At 38.4% G+C, this 24,738-nt stretch overlaps 1 protein-coding gene across 1 annotated transcript in view; it reads left to right on the forward strand.

The window, feature by feature from the left end:
- Positions 1–24,738, forward strand: part of ANKRD27 (ankyrin repeat domain 27 (VPS9 domain)) — a 31,861-nt gene extending 7,123 nt beyond the window's left edge. Inside the window, exons 11-28 of the mRNA XM_010142371.1 lie at positions 102–234; positions 5,165–5,257; positions 6,077–6,204; positions 6,659–6,741; positions 7,453–7,568; positions 8,349–8,441; positions 8,813–9,010; positions 9,331–9,390; positions 9,493–9,612; positions 12,573–12,617; positions 16,541–16,663; positions 18,442–18,639; positions 20,006–20,125; positions 20,703–20,864; positions 21,736–21,844; positions 23,189–23,270; positions 23,812–23,884; positions 24,463–24,738. Of these exons, the coding sequence (XP_010140673.1) occupies positions 102–234; positions 5,165–5,257; positions 6,077–6,204; positions 6,659–6,741; positions 7,453–7,568; positions 8,349–8,441; positions 8,813–9,010; positions 9,331–9,390; positions 9,493–9,612; positions 12,573–12,617; positions 16,541–16,663; positions 18,442–18,639; positions 20,006–20,125; positions 20,703–20,864; positions 21,736–21,844; positions 23,189–23,270; positions 23,812–23,884; positions 24,463–24,738 (2,212 nt within the window). The remainder of the gene's footprint in view (positions 1–101; positions 235–5,164; positions 5,258–6,076; positions 6,205–6,658; positions 6,742–7,452; positions 7,569–8,348; positions 8,442–8,812; positions 9,011–9,330; positions 9,391–9,492; positions 9,613–12,572; positions 12,618–16,540; positions 16,664–18,441; positions 18,640–20,005; positions 20,126–20,702; positions 20,865–21,735; positions 21,845–23,188; positions 23,271–23,811; positions 23,885–24,462) is intronic.

Consider the following 24,738-nt stretch of genomic DNA (forward strand, 5'->3'; position numbering starts at 1 on the left):
CTATTGTCTGCCTGGGTTGCCTAAGGTGAGTTGCGGTATTAAGGTATATTGTGCTCGTGTTGTCATTTTTAGTGGTTCACGGATCTAACTTTTTGTTGCAGGATGGCCAACTTGAGTTACATAAAGAACTTCAGGCTCTGCAGTTCAGTAAAGGATGAATTGGGATTCTGTCTAACCTCAGTTGAGGCTGCAATAGAATACATTCGACAAGGCAACCTCTCTGACAGATCAACAGTAAGCTGCTCTTAGTCTGTCATACGTATTTGAAAAGCTTGTAGGACTGTGTACCACTGTGGCGATAAATCCAGTCAGAGGATAAAAACAGCTAATGTAAGAGTGCCTTTTTTGCCCTTAAATGAGTTAAGGTAACTATAGCTGAAACATGCTAAAATGATCTAAAATAATATAAAAGTCCTTATCCTGTAGCAATACTTGTTCATTGTATACTCCTCGAAGTAGTTAAATGTCAAGTTTCCCTCTTCATATGAGAGGAAAAGTGACAGCAGTGTTTTCAACAGCTGAGTCTTCAGTTTGTACTTTGTCATGGTTGCAAAAGCAGTGTGGTACTTGAAAGCAGGCATAGCTTAAACAGATTTTTCTTTAAATTTTGAAGGCTTAGCTATCTAGCAGAATGGAGATAGCAGCATAATTTAGAATTATTCAGTGAATCTTCCTACTCTAAAAATTTGATGTCTTTGCGGTACAGATTACTATGTTGCACTAAACTCATAATGGGAGTGCAGGACTATGACGAGGTGGTGTTTGAAGGTCAGATTTGGCTCTCAGGATCTCTTAATCTGGAAGGGGTGGGAAGTTTGTGGATGCATGAGTTATTTCCTACTGGGCAACTAGACCTTCTGTCAATCAGGTCAAATCCTGGCAGGATATTGAGGATGATACTGATGTGACTTTAGAATCTTCTATGATTTAAGAACTCTGTAGCTTATTTAGTAAAGGAATCCAGTCTTAGTGCTCCTTTCTACTGTTGCAAAAATAGGTTTTCCTGATCTGATGTGGAAATCAAAAGGAGTGAACTTGGAACCAGAGAGAATTCAACGTGTCTCAGTCTGCCCATCTGCAAAGCACTGGAATCTAATTGCAGGGGCCAGAATAATGGCTCAGTGTGCAGGGCTTGGGATGGGACAACCTGGGGCACAATCTTGAACCACTTGAAGTTAAACATTTTAGCCTTTTATTATTTTTGGCTTTGTTCTTTTCTGGGATCTTTCTGTGAGCCTGTTATGCGTAAGCTGATTTTGTACACTCAAAAAAAAGCACTCTTACATTTTGTGTAAAGAGACCGTGGTATTTCTTATCTGTAATGCTGTACTGAATTGTTTAAAAAATAAAAATGTTAGTTTAAAAGGAAAACAACTTGCCAAACAATTTTGCTTCCTGCGGTCACTTGGCTGTCATTAACAATCAATAAACAAATAGCAATGCTGGTGGCCTGGATGGAGAACTGGATCCAAAGTATGGTTGTTTTCCTCAACACTGCCAGCAAGCTGAAAAGATTTCTAGAATGAAGACTGTTTCCTATTAAGTGCCTGCTTCTATCCCTCCTTACATAGCTAAGGATAGCTGGTTTTTTATACGGAGATTGCCCTCAAGTGAGGGTAACAAGTGCCATCGAGATACTGTGTTTATTTCTTTGGGAGGCATCTGTCTTGAAAGGTGAACTACGTATTTGAGAAGTGCAGATGAAGGCAGTTGTGTATTGCTTATGTTAGTGTCTGCACCAATGTAAGAGCAAGCAGTAAGTGTTTCTGTCCCTACCTCAGCAGGATCAGCTCCAGATCTAGAGTGCTGGCCTATAACTTTCTCACTTCAGTGTGTGCACAGTGAGTGGGCACCAGGAGCTCCTTTTTATGTTGCCTTTCATAGGAGCCAACCTGGCTTGAAGACAGCACCCTGAAATGAGATGGAAAACAGCAGAACTTTGAAGACAAAGTGGCTGACTCCCTGCCCTCTACCACAGCTGAAAAGGGAAGAGGTAGACCCACCTCTTTCTCTAGTGCAGAGTAAGGGAGAAGGTGGCACACAATGAAGAGGACAAAGAGCTAGGTAGCCCCTTGACAGGAATTGAAAAAGGGTAGTGAGGAGGTGGAGGAACATGGTAGGAACTGGTGATAGCATTGCTTCTCCCTTCATGGACATACCAGTTGAGATTTCCTTTGTTCCCTGGTGAAGGTCATCAACTTTCTCTTGAAAGCAGCAGCAGCTGTCATGTTGATGCTCTGTGGTGTCCTTTTGCAAATTGTGCTGGAAAGAGTTGTGGGATTTAAGCGAGCAGGAACATTACTGTGCCCTGGGGATTTATTACAGCCCCTCATGTGGCTATACTTAATTTTATAGCTGGATTCAGATGGAGCTTCTGGCAGCTGAGTAATGCTGTTGTACAATCCCTAATGAAGCTAACTACATAAAGAAAACTCAGCAGGGAACTTATGTACCCTGTGGGATAATGGGCATACTATCGCCCTCAAGTCAGCAAGAAAATTGCATGTAGGAGACACCTGCCAAATCCCTTCACCCAAGGTCATGCAAGTCTTGAAAAGAGATTTTGGTTTTAGGGAGGAGAGGAGCATGTAACTGGTAGCATGAAAGATTCCATCTTGTTTTCTGGGAGTTGTCAACCTTATTTCATTAGAATTCCAGTTAATAAGTTAATTAGACACATAATTATGCACAGCTAATGTGTAGTAAGACCCTCTAGTTCAGAGAGCTGGAGTAAGGTATAAAGCAGTGAGTTAAAGTGAGCCCCTGGGGAAAGGGGAGTGTTTTGTCCTTGTGAGGAAGGAGCTGTAGATAGCAATGAAGTTGGCATGAAGGAAGTTCAGATGGGAGAAGCTAGGAAATGAAACTTGAACACAAATTGAGGCTAATAAAGTGTTTGGGGGACTGGGTGGGGGTGTGCTTGGGAGTGGAAATAATTTCCCTAAGTCATCAGCTGTAATCTGTGAAAGTCACCTTGGATAGCTCATTTCTCAGGTACAAATATTTCTTTTCTCCCATATAGACAGTGTTAGATAAAAAGATTCATGTTTGGATACGTATTTTCTAAACAATTAGATTAAAATACCTGAGTGTCCCACTCAACAACCTTTTTTAAATTACTGAAGTGCAAGTAAAGCTAGCATAAGCAAGTTTTGTCTTTGAAGGTCCAAACCTGCTTAATACTTCAACCAATACCTGATTCTTCTGCCATTTTGTGTTTCACTTGAAGATGCGTATTTTCATTTGGGGGAGACTTTTTTCTGACTTACAAATAAAATAATACCTCTACATAAGTATTGCTGTCTTGAGTGGCTGCCTGAAATAATTACTCTACTTGGGGAACACCTCTCTTGTAAAATACACTACGGAAGGAATGGTCCTCAAATTACAGTATGTCTTGCTAGTGGTCACTTTCACAGATTTTACATAGTGAAAGTATAAAGTTGTCTGAGCATTCATGTTAGATATTCTGATGAGACTTCCAAATATTGTAAAGCTCTAACATTTTTTCTAGTTCATAAACTTTTTAGTCAAATGCTTCTTAAGGAAGTTATTCCTGATTGCACTGAAGAATCTATCCAAGGAGACTAGTGTTACATGCTTTGATTCTGAAAAGATATGCTTGGGTATCTTTAGTTAAAGTACTTGGGTCTGAAAAGATTGGTGAATATTTGTCTCGTCATGTATCTAAATGCAAACCAATTCCTGTGAAATACAGCTCCAAACTTCTATCTCGGGACCTCACAAACGACTTTTCAGTGATGTTTGCTATGAGGGAGGGTTTTTTAAGACAGCTTTATAAGAGGCATCTGTGGTGGTTTTGAAACTTGAGTGCCAGAATTTCTAGAAAATCTGAACTTGTGCTGACTTCCTAATGTTAAGAGCCAAGTTGGGCTTTTACTCATTTATATTGGGTCTTTACAGACTTAACTGAGGAAGCTGTAGCCCTAAACCACCGAAGTTTATCTGATAGATGGGCGTCTATCTTAAGTGCTGCAGTCTTCAGATTGCTTGGTGCTGGGAGTCTTTCTTTTCCAGGAAAATAGTCATTTTTCAAAAACAATGTCTGAAGAAGTGATATTCTCTAACCATACGCAGTGGTTGATGAGAATCAGCTCTGTAGAAGTGTTTACATCCACTTAATGTTTTCTTTCAATTGTTTTGTTTCATGTGAGTTTCAGCATTGCTGTTTCAAATCTGACTCTAAGAATTTTCACCTGGTTTTCAGAAGCAAATATATTCTCTAGTGCATCCTGAAGTGTATCTTCAGATTTCTCAGAAAACAGGCAGTACCCTTGTGAGCGTGGCACCACGTGTCTGCTTAGCTCAATCTCCAGTTTTGCAAAAGTAGGAAACAGTATATGAAACACAGTAGGAAGCACCCATGAATGAGTCTGGTACAGAATAACGTTTCACCTGGCTCAAGCTTTCATTTTCCAGCAAGCTGCAGAACATTCAGTGGAGGCTTTGAGTCAGAGTTGTGTCTGCGTTACCTTTTTAAATAGCCACCTAATAGACAGAGTCTTAGGTGATTTTGTCTAATGCCTTTTTGAGTCTGTTTATACTTTCGTTTTTTGCAACATCCTATGGCAATGAGCTCTACGATAAGAGAACATTTTTTCTACTCTTTTCACTACTCCCTCCCAGGATGATTTGTGATGTGTGGTGATTTTTGTCAAGCATCCCAGTTCTTATATTTTGAGGAATAGCAGATATTCATTCTTTGCATGGGGTTTTTTTGATGTTTTGTGATTTTTTTTTTTTTTTGGCAGGGTAAAGAATCCCGATTTCTTCCCATAAAAAAGCTGCATCACACCTCTTGTAGTTCTCGTTGTCTCTTGTCTTTTCTAGATTTGTTGTCTGTCTTAGATTTTTCTATCTGTCTTAGATAGTACAACCACACTTTCATTAATACTCAGTTTATGGGGAGTTACAGTAAAGGAGTATTCTGGTGAACATCTACTCACTATTTCTGTGCACAGCAGGTGTGTGGTCTTTTAAGGCTAGGAGTCCTAAATGTGAAACTGGGTTAGGTTTTATGTGCATCTGATGATTCATAAATGGTAAATACAGTGATTAATACCTTTAAAAAATAACTACACTGTTCAAGTACTGTACTTTTGCCTGTAAATGTGTATGAGAATTTATCTATATTTACTGTTTTCAGGAATCTGAGAGACTATGTGACAAGCTGCTTTTAAGACAAAGGATGAACTTGTTGTCCCAGATGTCTGCTACTCCAATAGACTGCTTATTTAAGGTTAATCACTTTTATGACAGAATATGTATGTACTTATGTATTGCACATTTATATTTCTCCTTCCCTGCGATTTTCTGAAATGCAGTAAAGTGTTGTTTACATTAGTACTGTGAAATGAGCGATAGTAGGTGTTAAAAATACGGTTTGAATCTAGTGTACTTCTGTGCCAAAACATTACCAAGTTAATGTAATCTTACAGATTTCAGCACACGTTATACAAAATATGGAAGCAAATGAGGATGAAATGTTACTGCTGTTGGTATTGGTTGGCCCATTTAATGCATTGTTGTCTCTCACAGCTTTTACTGCTTGAAATTGAGTTTTCTGAAATAATTTGAATGTGGTCACCTGACAGCTACTTCATATTGTGTTAATCTCATATTGTCATTCTAAAAGAATTTTGCCTTTACAAGGACACAAAGCAGAGCTTCTAATTATATGTGTTCACAGCTTATGGCTGGAGACTTAGTAATTTTATAGAAATGTTTTTGCACAGGGGGAGCTCAATTTCATGATTGAGTCTAAAGAGAACAGTAGGAGTTGTTTTAATTTTTTATAGTAAGTGAAGTAAGCCAAGAACAGATTCTTTTTAATTCAAAATGCCCATTAGGGGGTTTTGTGCTGTGACGTTGTTCATTTCTGCTTTCTAATGCTAGAATACATGTCTTCTATAATCTGTTCCTTTCGGTTTGTGCTTCAGTAAATTACTCTGGGGTTTTTTTTTTTGTAGGGTGGTTTTTTTAGGATTGTTTTTTCTTCTTGAAAGGAGGCTGTTTGTATTGGTTCCTCATTCTCTTTTTTTCTCTTGGCTTTTTGTAGCATATTGCTTCAGGTAATCAGGAGGAAGTGGAGCGATTACTGAGTCAGGGTGACAGTGATAAGGATACTGTACAGAAAATGTGTCATCCACTCTGTTACTGTGACAAGTGTGAGAAGCTAGTTTCTGGGTAAGCACTCTTCATCTCAGCAAATACACACAAATCCATGTTAAAGTCTCCGCCTAAGATATGCTTTTGAAAGAATGCTGCTTTTGGTTATAGAGAAGGTTGGTGACACTTCAGGATGCAGTAGAGAACATATGCTTGTGTGGTTTGAAAAAGTAGAAGTATCAGGAGAATACTCGGTGCCTGGGAACCAGCCGATTTTGTGATGGAGGCTCTATGTCTTTCGGTAAATGCGGTGTGAAATGTTTTGTCTTTTGAATCTAACTCACATCTCGGACAAAACCACATCTCGTAACAAAATGTAAAACTCTGTATAGAAGAATTTGTCTATGTGAAAGGATAAAAGATAAAAAGTTACAAAATCAGTTTTTTGTCGGCCTTGGCAGTTTTTCTTTCTCTTCTCCGTACTGCTGCTGCACAGGTGACTGAGCTGCTTTTAAACCATTGTGTTTTAAAGGAAACTGAATGATCCTTCCATTATCACTCCGTTTTCCCGAGATGATCGGGGATACACACCGCTTCATATAGCTGCTATTTGTGGTGGGTATTGTTGGTTGCATGTTTTCAAACTTCAGTTTAAAGTGTGGATTTTGCATTAAATTGTTTTCTGCTTATTTGCTATGGTGTCTTGGCACACACTGAATTATTGTACATTCTTTTAAGCTCAGTTTCTTAGGGCTGTTATTGTCTGTTTGGTGGCTGCTTCTGCCTTAGTGGTTACCACAGTAGTTCGTTCTTTGCTGGGAAAAAAGTAAAAAAGTGTAATCAGAAACCAATCTTGTTTTAAAGAACTGGCAGACTGAGAAGTTAATTTCTTCTCTCTCCTGCAGCTGGCTGTGCATGGTAGATCTGCACCATCTCTTGTCTTGTTGTATTCATTATGCCATTGATCTTACAATTATTAGAAGATGTATTCATTTTCTTGGTGAGATTTTTTATAAAAAATTTCCTTTTTATTATTATCTTTAATCCCAATAGGAGGGTGCTTTGTGTGACATGGGCTTTATTCTCTTCTTACTCATAAGATAAAAGCATAGCTTGCTTTTAGCAGAAGGCTCTTTTACAGAGCTTTGACCAGTAGTTATCAGCAACAAAAACCTCCAAATACTAAGGAAATGAATACAGTATATAGAATCATAGTATGCAGAAATGCAGGGTATCTGGGTTTATAGTTCATGTTTGCATTTGAAAAGCAGCAATGTTCTTGTGCAAAGTTTACTTCTTTATTTTAATGTCTGTATATTTTCCAAGGGCAAACACCATTAGTGGATTTACTAGTAGCCAAAGGAGCCGTTGTCAACGCTACAGATTACCACGGTTCAACTCCACTTCACCTTGCCTGTCAGAAGGGATATCAAAACGTTACAGTAAGCACCAAAAGGCTTAGTTAGAAATACAAAGAAATAGTTAACCTAAATAGTAAATATATGATTCTTACTAAGCTGTTCTGCTGTTTGTCATTTAAGTCTTCTGAGAAGCTCTTACCAGGACTGTGTATGCTCTCAGAATTGAGGATCTTTTATCACTGCAGTTTGCATGATATTTTATTTGTTATAACACAAGGGTTTCAGCTGTTTGTAATAACAGAGCAATTGAAAGCTACGCATGCCTGATAATACATCTGTTTTATTAATACAAATCTCTAATACATGCTACAAGTGAAGACCTTGTTAATGTCTTTGCTTTTGATTAAGACGAAAGAACCACTGCAGTCACTGAAATGAATTAAACGACTTGACATTGTGTTTAGGATAGGCTGTGTAACTACATAAATTAGTGCGTACTTCAATTGTATGTAGATGATATTCTTTAATTAGCATTGCTGTAATTAAGCTGTGTCTTCACTTACAGAGGCTCTTAAAATAGCTGAATTACTGTGATATATGTATTGCAGTGTTTGCTGCAGTAGGTGATTCATGTTTTCAATGACAACTCTGAACATGTAAGCAGCATCTTTTCTGTGGTTCTTAGAGTGGGACAAAACCAGTACTGTAATGCTGTGGGGGCAGTGTCAGAAGCAGGAGAGTCATGGCTAGTTTTTCATGAAGTTGTTCATCATGCTGGAAACCTAAAGGAATCTACAGAATAACAGTTTTGTCCATTAATTTTATAGTTACTTAAATGTCTACTTTTATTTTTCTTTTAAGCTTCTCTTATTGCACTATAAGGCAAGTACTGATGTTCAGGACAATAACGGAAATACTCCACTTCATTTAGCCTGCACTTATGGTCATGAGGATGTAAGTTTGTAACAAGCTAAGTGGACATATTCTAATGGAATGTGATTAAACTGTGATGTAAATTTGCACTAAACTTACGTATTTTAAAAAGCAAGTAAAAATATTTGGGGTCTACCTATTTAATGCTGTAAGTAAGGACTTTATTCAGCAGTTCATGGCAATTTTAATTTTGTATTCACATGAAAGATAGTAGTATTGTGCAAATCAGTTGAGTTTTTTAACTCTGTTTAATGACGCTGAACTGTGAAAGCCTGTCCTTCAGGTAATGGGTTATATGAACAGCAATGAAAAAAGCCTTTTTCATATTTCACGTGATACATGAATTGAGAGACAATGCTGCAATTTGTTGATAGCTTTCCTTCTCTTTTCAGTGTGTCAAAGCTTTGGTGTACTATGATGTGCGTTCCTGTAGACTAGATATTGGTAATGAGAAGGGGGATACTCCTCTCCATGTAGCTGCTCGTTGGGGCTATCAAGGGATCATAGAAGTGCTTTTGCAAAATGGGGCAAATCCAGAAATTCAAAACCGGATGAAAGAGACTTCCCTACAGTGTGCACTAAACTCCAAGGTATTCCTCTTTATCTTCTAGCCCAAAGTCTTTCTGATGCAGTTCCTGAGAGATGTAGATGGTTACCTGCTAACAGGATTTTGTGGTCTGATACTATTAAAGTGAAAATCTATGTTTCACTTTAAGGAAGAAGGGCACATCTTAAATCTAACAGCATGAATACAGTGTGGGGTATAGAACATAAACTTGTAAATGGGGGGGTTTGATTTGCCCAGGCATAATGTTACTAATAGTAAGTTGTCGGCTATTTTGTGTTTCAGTCAGTAGATTCCTTTTTAAGTGGAGCTACATTGGTTCTCTTTATTAATGTTTTCATGCAGATTTTGTCATTGATGGAATTAAACTATCTAACGTTTGAAAGAGGACAGAGTGCTTCTGAGGTAACAACCGATGCAATTTGCTGAACATTTTTTTGCCTGTGTTTAACCTGCTTAATCTGATATGCAATGTTTTCTTGTTTGGGTTTTTTTTCCTGATTTAAGTCACCGCTTAGGTCTCCTCAGCGCTCAGCAGAAACTTTCAGCAGAGGATCTTCTGTCTCAAGCCTGTCATCAGCATCAACTGACATAAAGCAAGAAGAAGTAAAAAATAGTTACAAAGAGGTAAGATTGAGGTACAAGTTTTGACAGTGAGCAAAGTGAAGGAAGCCAGAAGAGTGGTGTTTGTTTTGCAACACAGTTTTAAACTGCTTCAGGAATTAGCCTTCTGTTTGGTTTGGAAAATTTCATGCTGCTATCATCAGATGCTTGTCATCTCAGTATCTGAATGCTTACTTTTGTATTTTATCAACTGCTCTGCTGGTTATTTCTGGGGAAAACTTGAAAGTGTATTTGGAGCAGTTGTTCAGATTTACTGCAATTAACTAGATAATTTTGTAAACCTCAACAAATTCCCAAATTATAATGGTGGTCAGTGCCTGAAGGACCTTGCTGTTCTGTTTGGGAGTTATGCCATTGTTAGCTTGCAAAATCTGTTAGAGAAAATAAACTAATTAGTACAGGCGTACTAGCAAACAACTTAGAATGTTAAGGCAAGCTTTCAAAATAGGCACAGGAAATAAATTTTGTATCATGTGAAGCAGTGCATGATATATACTAAATTTCTTGCACATGTGTGTGCTGATTTTGCTCTGTCCACACCAACCAAGATGCTGTCCTCTGAATTTTTTCATGTGGGACCTTAGATCCATGCTTGCCATTTATCCTCTCCTAGACTATCATACCACCACTCCTTCTGGTGCTTCTCTGTTTATTTTTTTTCTTCAGTCCTCCTGTTCCAGGCTGACCTCTTCAATATTTTTCTATCCATGTCACCTCTACATTCAAATTACTTGTGTTCTTGATATTAAAAGGTTCTTCTCTTGACAAAAGTTTTTGTTTTCTAAAAACATTCAAGAAATGTGAAGATGTAAAGTTTGACTAGACAATATTACTTCACACTTCTTTATCAGTTATTCTGAGAGCCTCATTGTAGGAGTGTGCCTCCCTGTTTGTACAAAGTCAGGCACTCTAAGGTCTAATGTATGCAAAAGTTCATAGATTGAGGATTTAATTTTCCTTAAATGAACAAATTTATCCCACCCAAGAGCTAAGCAGTTCAAACCAGGGAAGAAGATTACAAGCAGTTTACACCTTGGGTTCTTGGGGTTAATGACCTTCTCCTGTAATCCAGCTTTAGTTAATTTCTGTTTACCAAGTTTCACAGGGGCTCACTGCTCTTACTTTATGAAGTAAAGGGGCAAGGGACTAACCCTGAGAGAGGTCCATGAAGTGAAGCTGCTGGAAGTAATGGGAATCTGATAAGGTCAGTTTTCCAGACTTCAAGGTTTAAACCACGGATTAAGGGGATGCAGTTAGATCTTTATTAATCAATACTGCTGGTGAATTAAACTTTGGTTAAATGAGCCAGTCATGGTGTATATCTTGTATGTGGCTTGTTTACAACTTTGAAAAGAGAGTAAAAGAGCCGTGAATGTAAATTTGGAACTTCCTCTGTTAGAACTATCTCCTTGCACAGTTTCTGTTCAGCAACAGAAAAACTGAGCAAGTGAATTGCAGTAGATTTGTTTCATCTAGTTTTACATTTAACAAAAGGTATTGCTGTTCCATGGAGGAATGAGAAAGCAAACTGGAAAGATGGGGAAATGCATGTAGCAGACATTTTGCCCAAGTACTCTTAATAAATTATCTATAAGCTGCATAACAGATGTTGTATGCTTCTCCACTGCTAGGGCCTGAGGCAGCTTTTAGAACTGTGAGGAAGTTATTTCTGCTAAAACCCTGGAGAAAGAAATCAGACCAGTAAAAACACAACTTCATTTTAGTTTCATTGTTCCTTGTTTGCTTTACCAAACATAGTCTTCATCTAGAAACGACTGAGATGTGACCATAGCTCTTATTTCATGACACCTTCAACTTGCAAAATGTTTCTTAATATTGAAGCAGCTTTGTTTATGCAGCAGCATCTTTGGCAATTCTAGCACAGTGCTAGAAGAATTTGCTCTAATACTGAAACAGACTTTCACAAAGCTTGTTAAGTAATTCTTCAATCTGCAGAGGCCGGAGAAGTTGCCTATTGATAGTACCAACGGACTCTTCCTGCCCTTTTACCAGCACCTATCTCCCTTCTGTCAGGTTAGATCTCATCTGCTTCGTGTGAGAGTAGAGAATCAGAGAAAAGCAGGGAGACAAGTGTATGTCATTCTTCTGCTTTCCCAAGCAGTCAGAGGCACCAGGGGACTGGCATCAGTGCACTGCAGAGCATCTTCTGTCTCTTCCCCCCACTTGCCTTCTTTCCCTGCCACGGAGCCTGTAAACAGGAGAACACCTACACTGAGCAGTTGTGCTCAGGTATTAGCTGGCCTGAGCATACAGGTGCTTAATTGACTAATGCTGCTCCCCTGGAGTACCTCTGAGTTGAGGAGACCTGGCTTTTGCTAATGTATACCCTTTGATATTTGTATCTGTTCAGATTTTCTGTAAGAAAACAGGTTTCATACTTACAATCAAGTTAGATTTGTAAGGATTTGGGTTTTATCATAGAAATAAACAGTAATCTGCAGACACAAACAATTGGAAAGTATCTTTCATCTTCAGCTGTTGTTTCTCAAATAGCGAGATGAAGCCTGCCATCCTTTGTGCTCCTGGTAGCACATAGTAGCTCAGCAGGAGTCCAAACAGTACTAGTGTTTATTGAGGTAGAAATTTATCTTGAATAGGGATTTTTAATGTTAGGTTCAAAACAGAAATGCATGGTCGGCTGCTGCTGAAGTGGCATAATCATTTATTTCAGGTTACATGGCTTACTGTGTGTGGGTTGCATGTCCTCTGTTAGGTAAGTACTGTTTAACTATGCAAGTCAGGGATCAAACAGCCACAGGCCTTACACAGCTTTTGTATCTGATGAAGGAAGAAGGTTTTTCCTTTAAAACTTCACCAAAAATATGAAATGAGCCAGCATTAGTCCTACCACATGAGCTTAGGAGGTTAGTAAAGGACACAGGATTTTCTGTGTACACCTTGATACCAATACTAACAAAGCAAATTGTTGCCTTCATACATAGGTGGAAAAACTCCTAAGAGCAGTTGCTGATGGAGATCTGGAAATGGTAAGTCTTAGCATGGCTGTTGAATATTACTCACCTCCAACTGACCTCATTGAAATTGAGGAAGTTATTTATAAATAATAAGTGAGGAATGCTTTGGGTAATACCTTCCTTCAGCAACAATTAATCAAATTCAGTTGATTTTCTACAAAGAATATTCACCTGTGTCCCCATATTCTTTTACCTGCAGTGCTTTAAGGCCCATTATGTTGACATTCCCATGACCTCTTGCGCTAAAAAAATTACTTTGAATTTATTAATTCCTTTGCAAAGGCCTGTCATTTAGAAATGTATATGTAGTCGTCTCTAGGAGATGCAAAGAATTTGGGAAGAACAACATTCAGGGCAGGCATGTTGAAAAGAAATACTGTGGGAAAGAGCAGTTTATTTGCTTGCAGGTGCTCCAGCTGCACTGCCAAATGCCATTGTTAGATGGGGAGCATGGTGCATTGCAGAACTGTAAAAATATACGTATTCTGAGGTCATAATGTTGGACTGGATACGCAGCCAGCACAAAGCAAAGGCAAAATAGATGAGTTATCAGGTAAACCTCATTTTTGACAGCAGATCCAATGGAAAGTTATTATTTCCACTTGCTCGTTCTGATGTCACAGAAGTACACTGTATCTTTTCCCACATGCAAATTGATGCCTGTGCTTGAGTGGCAAGGCTTTGCTTCAGTTCTGGAAATGGAATGGTGGGATTTACAGTTTGCAGTTTTGACCTGGGAAGCATTCCAGTAGCTCAGTGTTTTTAAATCCACAAACGCTTTTTGATTCCTAAATTGCAGGTTTTCTAATGCTTTGAATATTGACTACCCTTTATCTTATTGACTGTATTGATTATTGCTTAGGTACTATAACTGAAAAATAGTCATTTTGTTGTGATACCTTTTTATTAATAATTTATACAGGAAATGTAGGTGACACTGGTCAGTACAGAGAAGTCACCTCAGGGGCATACCATTCTCCTGTGGTTTGAATTTCACTTCCAATAAGTAGCTGATGGCTATAATAATACCAGTTTCTGTAATTTGTGATACTTACCACCTGTCTTGACTTATTTTTTTAGTTAACTGTTGCCAGTTATTCCTGAAAATTGGAACAATAAGGTGCTTCCAATGTCAATCTACTGAGAAACTGAAGATGACACAGGAATCTTTTGGAAAGATGTAGAGGGCTGTACACTTCTTAATTGTTTTGTAGTTCACAGAACAAAATAATGAACCGATGTGAGAATGCAGGATTTCTCTCCTGGATGCATGTTCTGAAAAAATTGGTTCAGGTGATATGTACCAGGAGCTACAGATGCTAATGAAATATCACACGGTCATAATAAAATAGATAACCTGCATCACAAAATACATACCATGTTAATATTGATTCTCTCATGTTTTATTCCAGCTAGATGACATAAATAATTTATCAACTGAAAGAACTGTTCAGCTGTTAAGTAAATATCATTGTCCTACTTTACAATGTAACTTAACCTCAGTAATTATTACCAGGTCAGCCCGTAAGTCATTTCAAGAAGCAGCAATACATACAGTGGGGGTATTTACCATCTTCTGGCAAGTAGTGAACATAAATGTGTTACCCTTAACTCTTCATAGACTGTGCAAATCTAAACTGCATAATGAGAATATTTCAAGAAAACTAAATATAGCACTGTAATTTGCTGGAAAACCAGTATGTAGCACTGCTGAAGGGATAGCAGCAATAAAAAGCATATAGAAATCTAATCTATGCATTCAGATGATAGAATCACTTTTTTTGTGGCTCTACTTTCTGTGTTACTCAAGTTCATATAAAACTATTCATTATAAAGAGAATTGCTTAATTGGATGTCAAAGGTTACAGCTTGCATATCTATTGAAAAACCACGGGCATTCAGAAAAATGCTATGAAACTGGAAGATTTGAAAAGACAAAGTAAATATGCTGTGACCATTCAGGAAGCCACAACCTTTATCATCATCGTAGCACCTGCAAACTTCAAAAGCAAGTATGCTTTAGATTGGAGATAATTAGGTTAATCAGTGACAGTTATTTTAACTAGCTGACTCAATGGCAACTAATTCTACACTTTGAAAATAAAATTTATCTCGCTTCGGTGAATTTTCTAGGTCTAGGTCTGTAGTGAAATATTTTGAGGCATTATGGAGGGAATATCTGTACAGAAGGGATTAAGCTGGTATCAGTATGTTGAGAGCTATGCGTTTATAGTGAGAGCAGCACTACTGAGTTCTCATAGAGGGAGAAAGCATCAGTTGTGGGAGTCATGGTCAGTCTGCAGGGAAAGGGGGAAGGGAAGTGACAATAATATTCATTTTAGGCATATACAAATGTAGCAAATAGTAAACCTTCACTGATCTGGTCTTTTGTAAACAAACAAGCTAGAGAGAGCTATGTGGAATTTCCAGGGAAAGTAGTATTCCCTGTGAAAAACATCCTTTTTGTGTCTCGATTGTTACCGTTCAGAACCAGATATATAGCCCCTACCAGTTGTCCTAGGATTTATTCTCGCTGCATCTGTGTAATTGGATAGATCACTAATGCATGTTTGGTTTCCCAGAGCTACCTTAATGGTAAGAAGCAGAACTTCTTGACAAGGATGAGAGTAAATACAGTGAGGGGAGCCTGTAGGAAATTCCTTTCTCCCCATTCTCTTCTTGACTAGCATCTCTAAAGCTCTTGGATTGGTCTGGTTCTGTGGCATCAAACCCAACCCACAAATCCAGCAAAGATGCTGGATTTTCAGCAGAATGGTGGCTCCTGGATTTTGCTCCATGCCAGTATTCAGTGGGAGGCCAAGGGCTCATCTTTCTTCAGGATTACAAGACATTTGACATCTCTATTAAGAGCTGCTAAAAAAGGAAGGAAAAGAAAAAAAAGTGAAAGGAAAGCCCTTCACAAGATGGCATGTGTTACAGCTTCATACCCACTAATCCTGTAAGTGCTGTGTATGGGAACTTCCCAGAAGATCTGCAGGAGCTCTGAGACATCCAGCCTCCACACAAGTGCCCTGATCTTCCTTCTGTCCTGGATTTTGCGTTCCGTGATGTTAGCCCTTTTCATGCACCTAGAAGGTGACTGTTAATGTATTGTCCCCTGTCTTACGAGACCAATTTAATTTCCACTCCTGTCTTGAGTTTCTGAAAGAATTGTCTCATTGAGCATAATACAAACTCAGAATGATACACTAGATGTCAGGCCTAACACTGACCCACGGTGTAATAATGGAGACTTAATACAGTCACTGCTAATTCTAAGATGTCTTTAGTTTACAGTGGATCAATGACTTTCAGGACAAGATTTTATTTCTTCGAGAGCTGCTTTTCATTAATATCAAATTAACAGGCAGTAAGGCTCACTGTTTGCAAATTGCGTGTGAATGCTGAGCTCTGTGACCATCTTCATTGAAGGGCCTCTCTCTTCCTCCAAAATGAGGCATTGTTCATTGAGGAAAAGTGAAGCTGTCAAGCTCCTGGAAGTGACCAACCTAAGATAAGTCAGTGCCCCTGCAAAGTTTTGGATATCAGTTAAGTGTCATCATCCTTGTCACTTAGGTCTGTTAAAGGAAAAGATGAAACAAAGTTCACATTGATATGAGTTGGCACAAATCCTATGAGCTACCAGGATTTGGAGTGTTTGAGAATAGGTGAACACTGAACTCCTGGTTAGGCAGCAGGAAGTCGTTTCTAATTTACTTCACTGCTCTACTTGGTGAACTGTGTCAACAGTAATGTGATTTTGGGTTTTTTTTTTTTAATTTGGCCTGTGGGCAGCTGATGCCAGGAGGCAGTTGTATAGTCTCCCTGAGATATTCACCGTGTATGTTTGTGAAATCTTACTTTTCTACATATGCAGATTTATTAGGACGTGGCACATTTGGACTCTATAAAGGAGGAATTGTTTTTTATGCCAGGTACGTTATCTCTTGGAATGGGTGGAAGAAGACTTAGAAGATGAGGACGACACAGCCAGTACATCAAAACAAGAACTCTGCCATCCGTTATGCCAGTGCTCAAACTGTGGGCCAGCACAAAAGGTTGGAATATGCATTCTGTAAAAAGAATAATTTATATTCTTGTAGTGTAACTTTTAGCTCTAGGGAAGTTGCATTCATATTGCGCAACATTTCTGTATCTCTGTCTAAAAAGCAATTAAATGTATACTGATTTTAACAGAGTTCATCTGATGCCATGAAAATTGTTCTTACTAAACTGTAGAAAATTTTGATACAAGAACAGTGTTCAAAGACTTGTTTGATATCTAATGGAGTGAAAAAACTTTGCTTTTAGAATATGTGGACTGTTGTCATTAAGGTTTAGACATTAAGACTGTTGTCATTAAGGTTTGAATAAAAGGGTAAAATCTTTTTCTAAGCCTCAGTTTCTCCTGGTTCTCTTTTGTAGTTTGCATTGCTAACTTGTGGAGTATCCTCTTATCTGTTAGTAATCAGTTTAGCGAGGAATACCTGCTAATCCTATAATCAATGTAATGCTGATAAGGTCTTCTAATTGCATGACATCTTTCATACAAGCTATATCTAAAACCTCTTCAGAGATTAAATATAATTGCAAAGGATTCCTTTCCCCTTACTTATTATGGACCGTAGAGGAGATTCAGGCCTTACAATACCTTTTAAAAAATTTAAGTAAGGAATAAACACCAATTCTTGGAAATAGAAATACAGTTTCCTCCTGAAAGGGAGAAAAAGTTTTCTATGTCTGAAGGTATACATAACTCTAAGTCATTGTAAAATAAACCACAGTATAAATTTTCAGTGTGTTGGCTGCATAGGGGTAACAGTATCCATATCACTTAACTAAAGAAAACTAAGAAAATGTGAGATGGTTTAACTTAAATTCTTCACTGCTATATTATGTTTATTTTCTGCAGGATAAGAGTATGTTAGTTGCCCTTAAATGCTCCATGTTCACACTGTGCTTTATTCTCTGGTAACATGCGTCCGTGTACCTTCAGTACAGAGGTCATGGGGTAAAGATGCCAGAGCCTAAGGCCATGAAGTTGATTTTACTGGTAGCAGGGGAAGAAATGGCATTTGCTGTGGAACTTACATGCCCTACTGAATGAAAGGTAGAAGGAACTTGTTAACTGGTCTTAACCACTGTATTAGGTAGAGGCACATTTGAAAGCACACTGAGGATAATCAGAATGAAGGATTGTCTACCACTGTAACTGTCAGGCACCTACAGTTTGCAAGAGAAGAGAAAAAGGATGTTCTGTTCTGCTGTCAAAGCTGTCCTCCAGGTAGTTTCCTCATCTTGACTCCCCTTGGGAGTCTGTTCTCTGGCCTAGTGTAACTTCCACATGAACAAGTTAGTTTTAGCTTTTATCCTTATTACCTCAAGCTTTATGTGTAGCAGTAAAATAGGTGTGTAGTGTCTGTCTCCAAGAGCATGAATGTCTGTATAAAAGACAGTGATTCATAATAGTCACACTTAGTCTCTGTACTGAGCATTCTAATAGCTATATAAAGACTGTGAGTCTTACTTCCATCTCACCTGTGCTACTTTAGGCTCTTTTTAATATAATTAATATTTTGCCTGGAATTTATCTATATGAAACTATCATGTTGGAAGAAAAGAGAAAAATTTAAATTGTTCTGTTGAAAAATACTACCAAGCTGCTGTGGTTTACTAACTCTTTTCCTGAAGGTCTCAAATAAGGCTCTGTAGCAGAAGTTCTTGTAATGGCCATCTACTTATTTTGTATGTAGTTAGCTGGTATTTGGATGCTTTTTAGTCAACAGAAAATAGCGTGAGTAATTATATAGTTTTGTTGTGTTACTTTCCTCAACAGAAATTTGCAAGAATCTCTGCTAATGGACTTGGAGTAAATGTTTCAAACCAAGATGGTTTTACACCGTTGCATATAGCTGCACTGCATGGACACTCTGAACTGGTGTCTCTCTTGTTGAAACATGGAGCCAGCATCAGTGCCAAGAATGCAAAACATGCAGTTCCTCTCCACCTGGCCTGCCAGAACGGTCACTTCCAGGTAACTGAGCCTCTTCATAAATGCAAGCTGCTTAATGCTTAACCACCAACAAAAAGCTGTTTTGTTGAGAATTCACTGTTAATTTCACAAGACTAAACTGGTAGCAGGGACAATTAGCTTGGCAATTCTGTTTTTTCTTTTAATGTCTAAAATCTCCAGATGGAAGGGGGATCTTTCAAGGGAAGTGGTTTCAGTGGACACCTTTTCTTTCTAAATGACCTGAAATAACAGTTTAATGAAGGTGCTATAAATAGCTACTGTTGTACATCGAACACTTTAAAGGTACCTTGTGCAACTGACTCTCCCTTTTGTATTTTCTCTTTGTACCTCTTGTTCAAGGAGGTTATGTGTACGTCTGTGGAAGATACCGAGCCCATTCCATCAACAGCCACAGTATTAAATGTTTACTGTATCTTCAATTCATTTAAGTAGATTATGAGCCAAGGGGAGCATGGTTTCAGTGGGCACCTTTTCTTTCTAAACGACCTGAAATAACAGTTTAATGAAGGTGCTATAAATAGCTACTGTTGTACATCGAACACTTTAAAGGTACCTTGTGCAACTGACTCTCCCTTTTGTATTTTCTCTTTGTACCTCTTGTTCAAGGAGGTTATGTGTACGTCTGTGGAAGATACCGAGCCCATTCCATCAACAGCCACAGTATTAAATGTTTACTGTATCTTCAATTCATTTAAGTAGATTATGAGCCAAGGGGAGCTCTGAGGGTAGCAGATAACCTCCTCCCTGACTTCAAGTCAGTGAAGCATAAGCAGTGAAGAAAAACCATGAGCTAGTGAGGGGTGAATATTAATACAGGAGGGATAATAAATGAGAGAGGAAAAATAATGATCGTGAAAAAGCAGGTGCAGGCAGGCAAATGGGAATATGTAGAAAAGGGGAAAACTAGGGCTTTAAGAACAGGGAGGAAGAAGAAAAAGGGAATACAACTCAAACTGGTAGGTCAAGGAAGGTTAGTTCACAACATGGAGAACTCCTTCCAAGTCTTCTGATGAGTTGGAGTGAAAAGGATGTACTGGTGCTGTGGTGGTTTGTTATCGACGTTTTGTTAAGTTACTGATTACGTATGTTTTTCACATAGCCCAGGTTTTCTTTCTGGCCTTAACCTCTTCAGTTGCTTGCAGTGTTTTAAAAAAGTGTGTGGTAAAATATGAAAATTAGTATAATAGGAAGAGATGCTTGTGGTTATCGTCTGTTTGACAAATATGAGACTTGTTTTTCTCCATCCTTTTTTCTTCCATCTCTTCCATTCTAGATTTCAAAAAATAAAAAAAGAGGTGGAGGCTTTCACTGCTTGATTAGGGTTAGCTGGAATCTTAAATTAAAAAGCTTTTAATTCTTTCAATAGGTGGTAAAGTGTCTGATGGATTACAGTGCGAAACAGAATAAAAAGGATATATATGGAAATACTCCTTTAATTTATGCATGCTTGAATGGTCAGTATGAGACTACTGCCTTGTTGCTACAGGTAAGATCACTGAAAACAGAATGTTCAGAGTAGTATTTCTTAGGTGATACCTGTGCTCATCCAGTACTCAGGTTCAGTATTCTTAGTTATGCATTTCTCTGTCAGAACTACTTGGGGAAAAAATACTGAATTTATCATCTCACTCCTTTGAATCCCTTCCCTTCATGTTTTTTTGTTAGGTAAGTATTACTCTAGTACTGTACAGCTAGCTGGTTTTATGGAGCTTTTTTGTAGCAGGTGTTAGATTTTCTTGCTTATGATTCTGTCGCATAGTGGTTTTTGCATTTTTAGTGATTTATTTTTTAACAGTCTTAAGCTTGGAATATGTAGTAAATACATGCAGAAATGAAATGCACTGTTCCATGAAATTGTGGCTATGAGAGAGGAGGAAATAACATTATGGGGTGGCTTGTTGTTCAACTGGTGATTACTAGAGCACGCTTGCTGCGTTCGCTCACAGCTACAAGGCTTCTGTTGCATTGTTCTCATTCATACCTTAGAAAAGAAAACCAGAAGAGTATTGTGCTATCTTCATGCTACTCAAGCCTTATAATTTTGATTTTATCTTACTGTCCAGCATGGAGCTTCTGTCAACCTTTCTAATGCCAAAGGAAACACAGCGCTGCACGAGGCTGTGATCGGGAAGAATGAAGCCCTGGTGGACTTGCTGCTTCAGAACGGTGCAGTGACACACATACGGAATGAAAGGAACTGCACCCCTGCAGACTGTGCTGAGCCGGTGAGTGCAGAGCGCTCGCTTCTGACCTTAGAGCTGCATAATGTAGGGAATAAAACACATGTAACTATTTGTCACAACAGTATTTGCCAAGACTTCTGTATTTAACAATTACGCATGATACAAAGACCAAGATGCTTGTTTACAGGCGTCGTACAACGTACAATGCGGTACCTGTGGTACGTGAAACCTGTTCTGTTTCTAAAATAAGTTATCCTAGACAAAAAGATGAGTCTAGAAAGAGTGAAAGCACATGTGAATGAAAATTACATTAAAATCTGTGCTAGTAATTGCAGAGAGAGCAGAAGAAATGTTGAATAATGAACACCTTTCACTCATCAGCTACACTGCTAGCAGTCCTTGTTCCACCCACCATCTTTTGCTCTTCATGCCCTTTGATATCTTTTATCTTGTCATCAAGAACTCTGATCTTCCCCTTTATTAATAGCAATAACATAATATGTAATATTAAATTATAAACATTATAAATTATAAAGTATTTCACTCTTTAAATGATTTGATGCATGATCCCTCTCTTCACACGCTTAAATAGGCTTTGAGATGTAGCACAATGACCACAGAATTCTGTACTGAATCAGTTTGAGTATGTGTGTTACCATTTAAACTGAAATTATCTTAAATAAAACAGTTTAAAATAATAGGTCAAGACTACGAAATCATCACTCTGGTACAGTGCAACTTGTCCTTCCACAAAATGATACAATTTAAACTTCGTATTTATAATGACGTGGTTTTGTGTGTGTTACATTCATTTTGGCAGCAATTCACACACTGCATAGACTAGAATCCTAAATTCTACTGATGTTTTTCTTTTTCTTTAATAATGGTGAAAATGGAAACTTCTAAAATTAAGAATTCAAATATCATTAAGTTGCTGGAAACAGCACCAAGCAATGTTTCTACATCAGCAGAAAGTGAAAAGGAGTGTGAGCAGCATGCTGCTATCAAGATAAGAAGAAAAGGTATGTGTCATATTTCCACTGGTGTGAATGAAAAGGGATTTAGGAATTCATGTGCAGCTGCATCAAATGCTTTATATAATCAATTTACATATAACTAAAGAACCGTCAACTACTTTGCTTATTTAATACAAGTAACGCCTAAAATATGCTAACTATATGCAGCAGAACTTGTATTATATATGTGACATCACAGAAAACTTAGTTTTCACTTTTTTGACACTGGGGGGATGGATTTTACATACAAAAGCATTTAAAGTTAAACATGCCACATTTGAGACAATACAATTAACCAAGTAGTAATTGTCCATTTCGGTGGGAAGTAAAACAGATTAAATCACCTCTAGCTGTCATTTGCATTGCCATAAAACAGGTTGGGGAGTGACTCTTCCATTAGTTAGTGTTTCTCATGTTATGGGACAGAAAGAGCTACAAAGGTAATGGTCTAAACCATTAAGCCTGGTTTGCAAAAGAATGACTTCCAGCAAATGGCAGCATCTAGTCCAGCCTGAGCAGGTATGTCGAGACACACAGTTCAGTTTGACAATAGAGCTGAGCTGATGTCACAGCTTATTGCCATTAAAAGAGGTGGTGTCACTCACCATCCAACCTCACCTCCACCCGCTTGCCTTCAGCCCCTGGTCTTCCTTATCCAGTAGTTTCCTTACATTGGCTCAGAAGTGTTTCAGAGGAATTTTCAAGCTAACGCAGTTCACTAACCTGGGTCAAGGGGTGTAACAAGTGTTGTGTTGAGCTAGACAGCTCAGCATGGCCAAGGACCTGCTGCCACCAGAATGGTGGAAAGAAGACAGGCTGCATGAGCAGCAACTGGGGAAGATGAGTAGGAGTGACCATCTCACCATCCATCAGTTTTAATTAAGCTTTTGGAAAAAACCTTGACTGCTGCCCTAGGAAATACTGTGAATGTTTCGTTAATACAAAATCAAAGTTAATCACAGTGTGCTGGTGCCCAAGATTGATACAGCTCTTGCTAATGAGATTAGTTCTAAAAGAACAATAGAAGTCATGAGTGAGTAATTTTAATGAAGAGGTGGTATAGAATCTGTGGTAATTCAGGTTTGTAAAAATCAGAGCTAAGGGCCTCACAAGACCTGGTCTCTTCAGAAGCTTGGCCAGAAATGCTAATCTGATGAAGAATGCTTACTTCTGCGATTTAAAATACTTTAAAATTTCCCAAGATAAATTGTGACGCTGAATAAAGTTATTACTATTTAAAAATTTCAAATCCAGTGTCAGTAGATACCACTTCTCATTCAGAACTGTGATTTTTAATTCTTAAATGTGACTCAGTTGTAATTTTAGCTACCTGTTCTTTTAAACCCCTAGTGAATTCTGAGCAGTGTGAGAAAGCCGATGATCCCATAAGCAGACAACTCCAACTGGTCCAATCAATTAACAGATTTAACAAGTAAGCATAGAAGCTTCCTCAGAAGTGTTTATTGTTTCCTATAAGCAAACAGGAAAAAAACCTGTTGTTAAAGCCCCAAAGTGGGCTGAGCATCGTTACACATTACACCGGACTAACTGGAGTGTAGACGTTCACCCTCCGAGGCACGCACAGTTCTGTCCCCAGACGGGAGCTCTAGGCGTGACGGACCCCTCGGTGTGGGGAGCAGCAGTGACGTGCTGGGCGGCGGGAGGGGAGGGAGTGCTCGCTGACATGGTGAAAACAGTTTGTGCTAGCAGTCGGTGTACTGTAAAAGAAGGCTCTCAGAGCCAGACTGCTTTAAGTGTGTTACTTGGTGCGTCTCCCACTGGGTGGGTTTGCCTTTTTAAACGGTAATACGTATTTTGTGGTAACGTACAGGCAGTACTAGTCAGCTGGCCTTGTGGGAAGGGGTGTCAGCCTTTCTGGGTTGAGGTATTGGCACCTGCTGGATTTTCAGTGGTTGAGACTCTTGGGGAAAGACTTCTATAGTTAAATTTCATTTCTTTAAAATACTTTTCAGAGCCAAACATTTGCGCAGAACAGTAACAAGAGATAAAAGTGTCCCTAATTTTGACTACCATTTATTGCATCAGGTAAGTGGAAATGCTTGAATTATTTGTACAATATAGCAATTGTTAGATTTGTTTGCTCTTAATAGAGATACACATAACGGGGAAGTTTCTTTACTGGTGGAGGTTGGTGAATCAGGAAAGTTCTGACCTGTTGGCTAGACTGCTCATGTTTTACTAATGGTGTGTCTCTAACATCCCTTAAACATCTTATTCTCACTTTTAAACCTCTTATTGCAAGCTTAATCTGTCTTGTTTTCTGTCATGTCCAGCTGGAAAACTCCACAGCTTGTAAGTGTTTAGAGTTAGGATGATCTGGGATAGTGCAGTGAAAATCAGTTTAGGAATACCTTCGTTATCTTTTCAGTTCTGGTACTGATGCGTGTGCAGCCTGCTGCAGGTTGGCCTCTTCTCACACCCAGACTGAATATAATTACTGTGCTAAAAGTACGCTATTCTTAACCCTTGGCTGTGTTCTCAGTATAAAGAATACCATGAAATTAATGTGATAATTATAGTCAAGAAACACTGCATTAATTTTATTTCTTTGTAATGAAAAAAGAAAACACTGTTTTTGATGTACCGTTTTTCTGTCCTCACAGTTAGCTATTAAAAGCTTTGATAAAACCAAGTTAAGATCTGTTGAAACGCTGGACCAGAGCAAAGTTAAGATTATTGACATGGGATGCAGTGGTGAGTTTATGAAACGTGATGATGTGGTAGAAGTTCCTCAAAGGAGTAAATTAATGCACCGAAGACACACTGTTAATGTGCCACTTTCAGCAGAGAGTGTCAGCGACAGTAGTTTATCCAGCCCTGGAGACCCAAGTATTTCACATTCCAGAGCCTGCTGTGATGACGTGCTTTCCAAACGTTGA

The sequence above is a fragment of the Buceros rhinoceros genome, unplaced genomic scaffold, assembly GCF_000710305.1.
Source record: "Buceros rhinoceros silvestris isolate BGI_N320 unplaced genomic scaffold, ASM71030v1 scaffold13618, whole genome shotgun sequence".
Classification (NCBI taxonomy): domain Eukaryota; kingdom Metazoa; phylum Chordata; class Aves; order Bucerotiformes; family Bucerotidae; genus Buceros; species Buceros rhinoceros.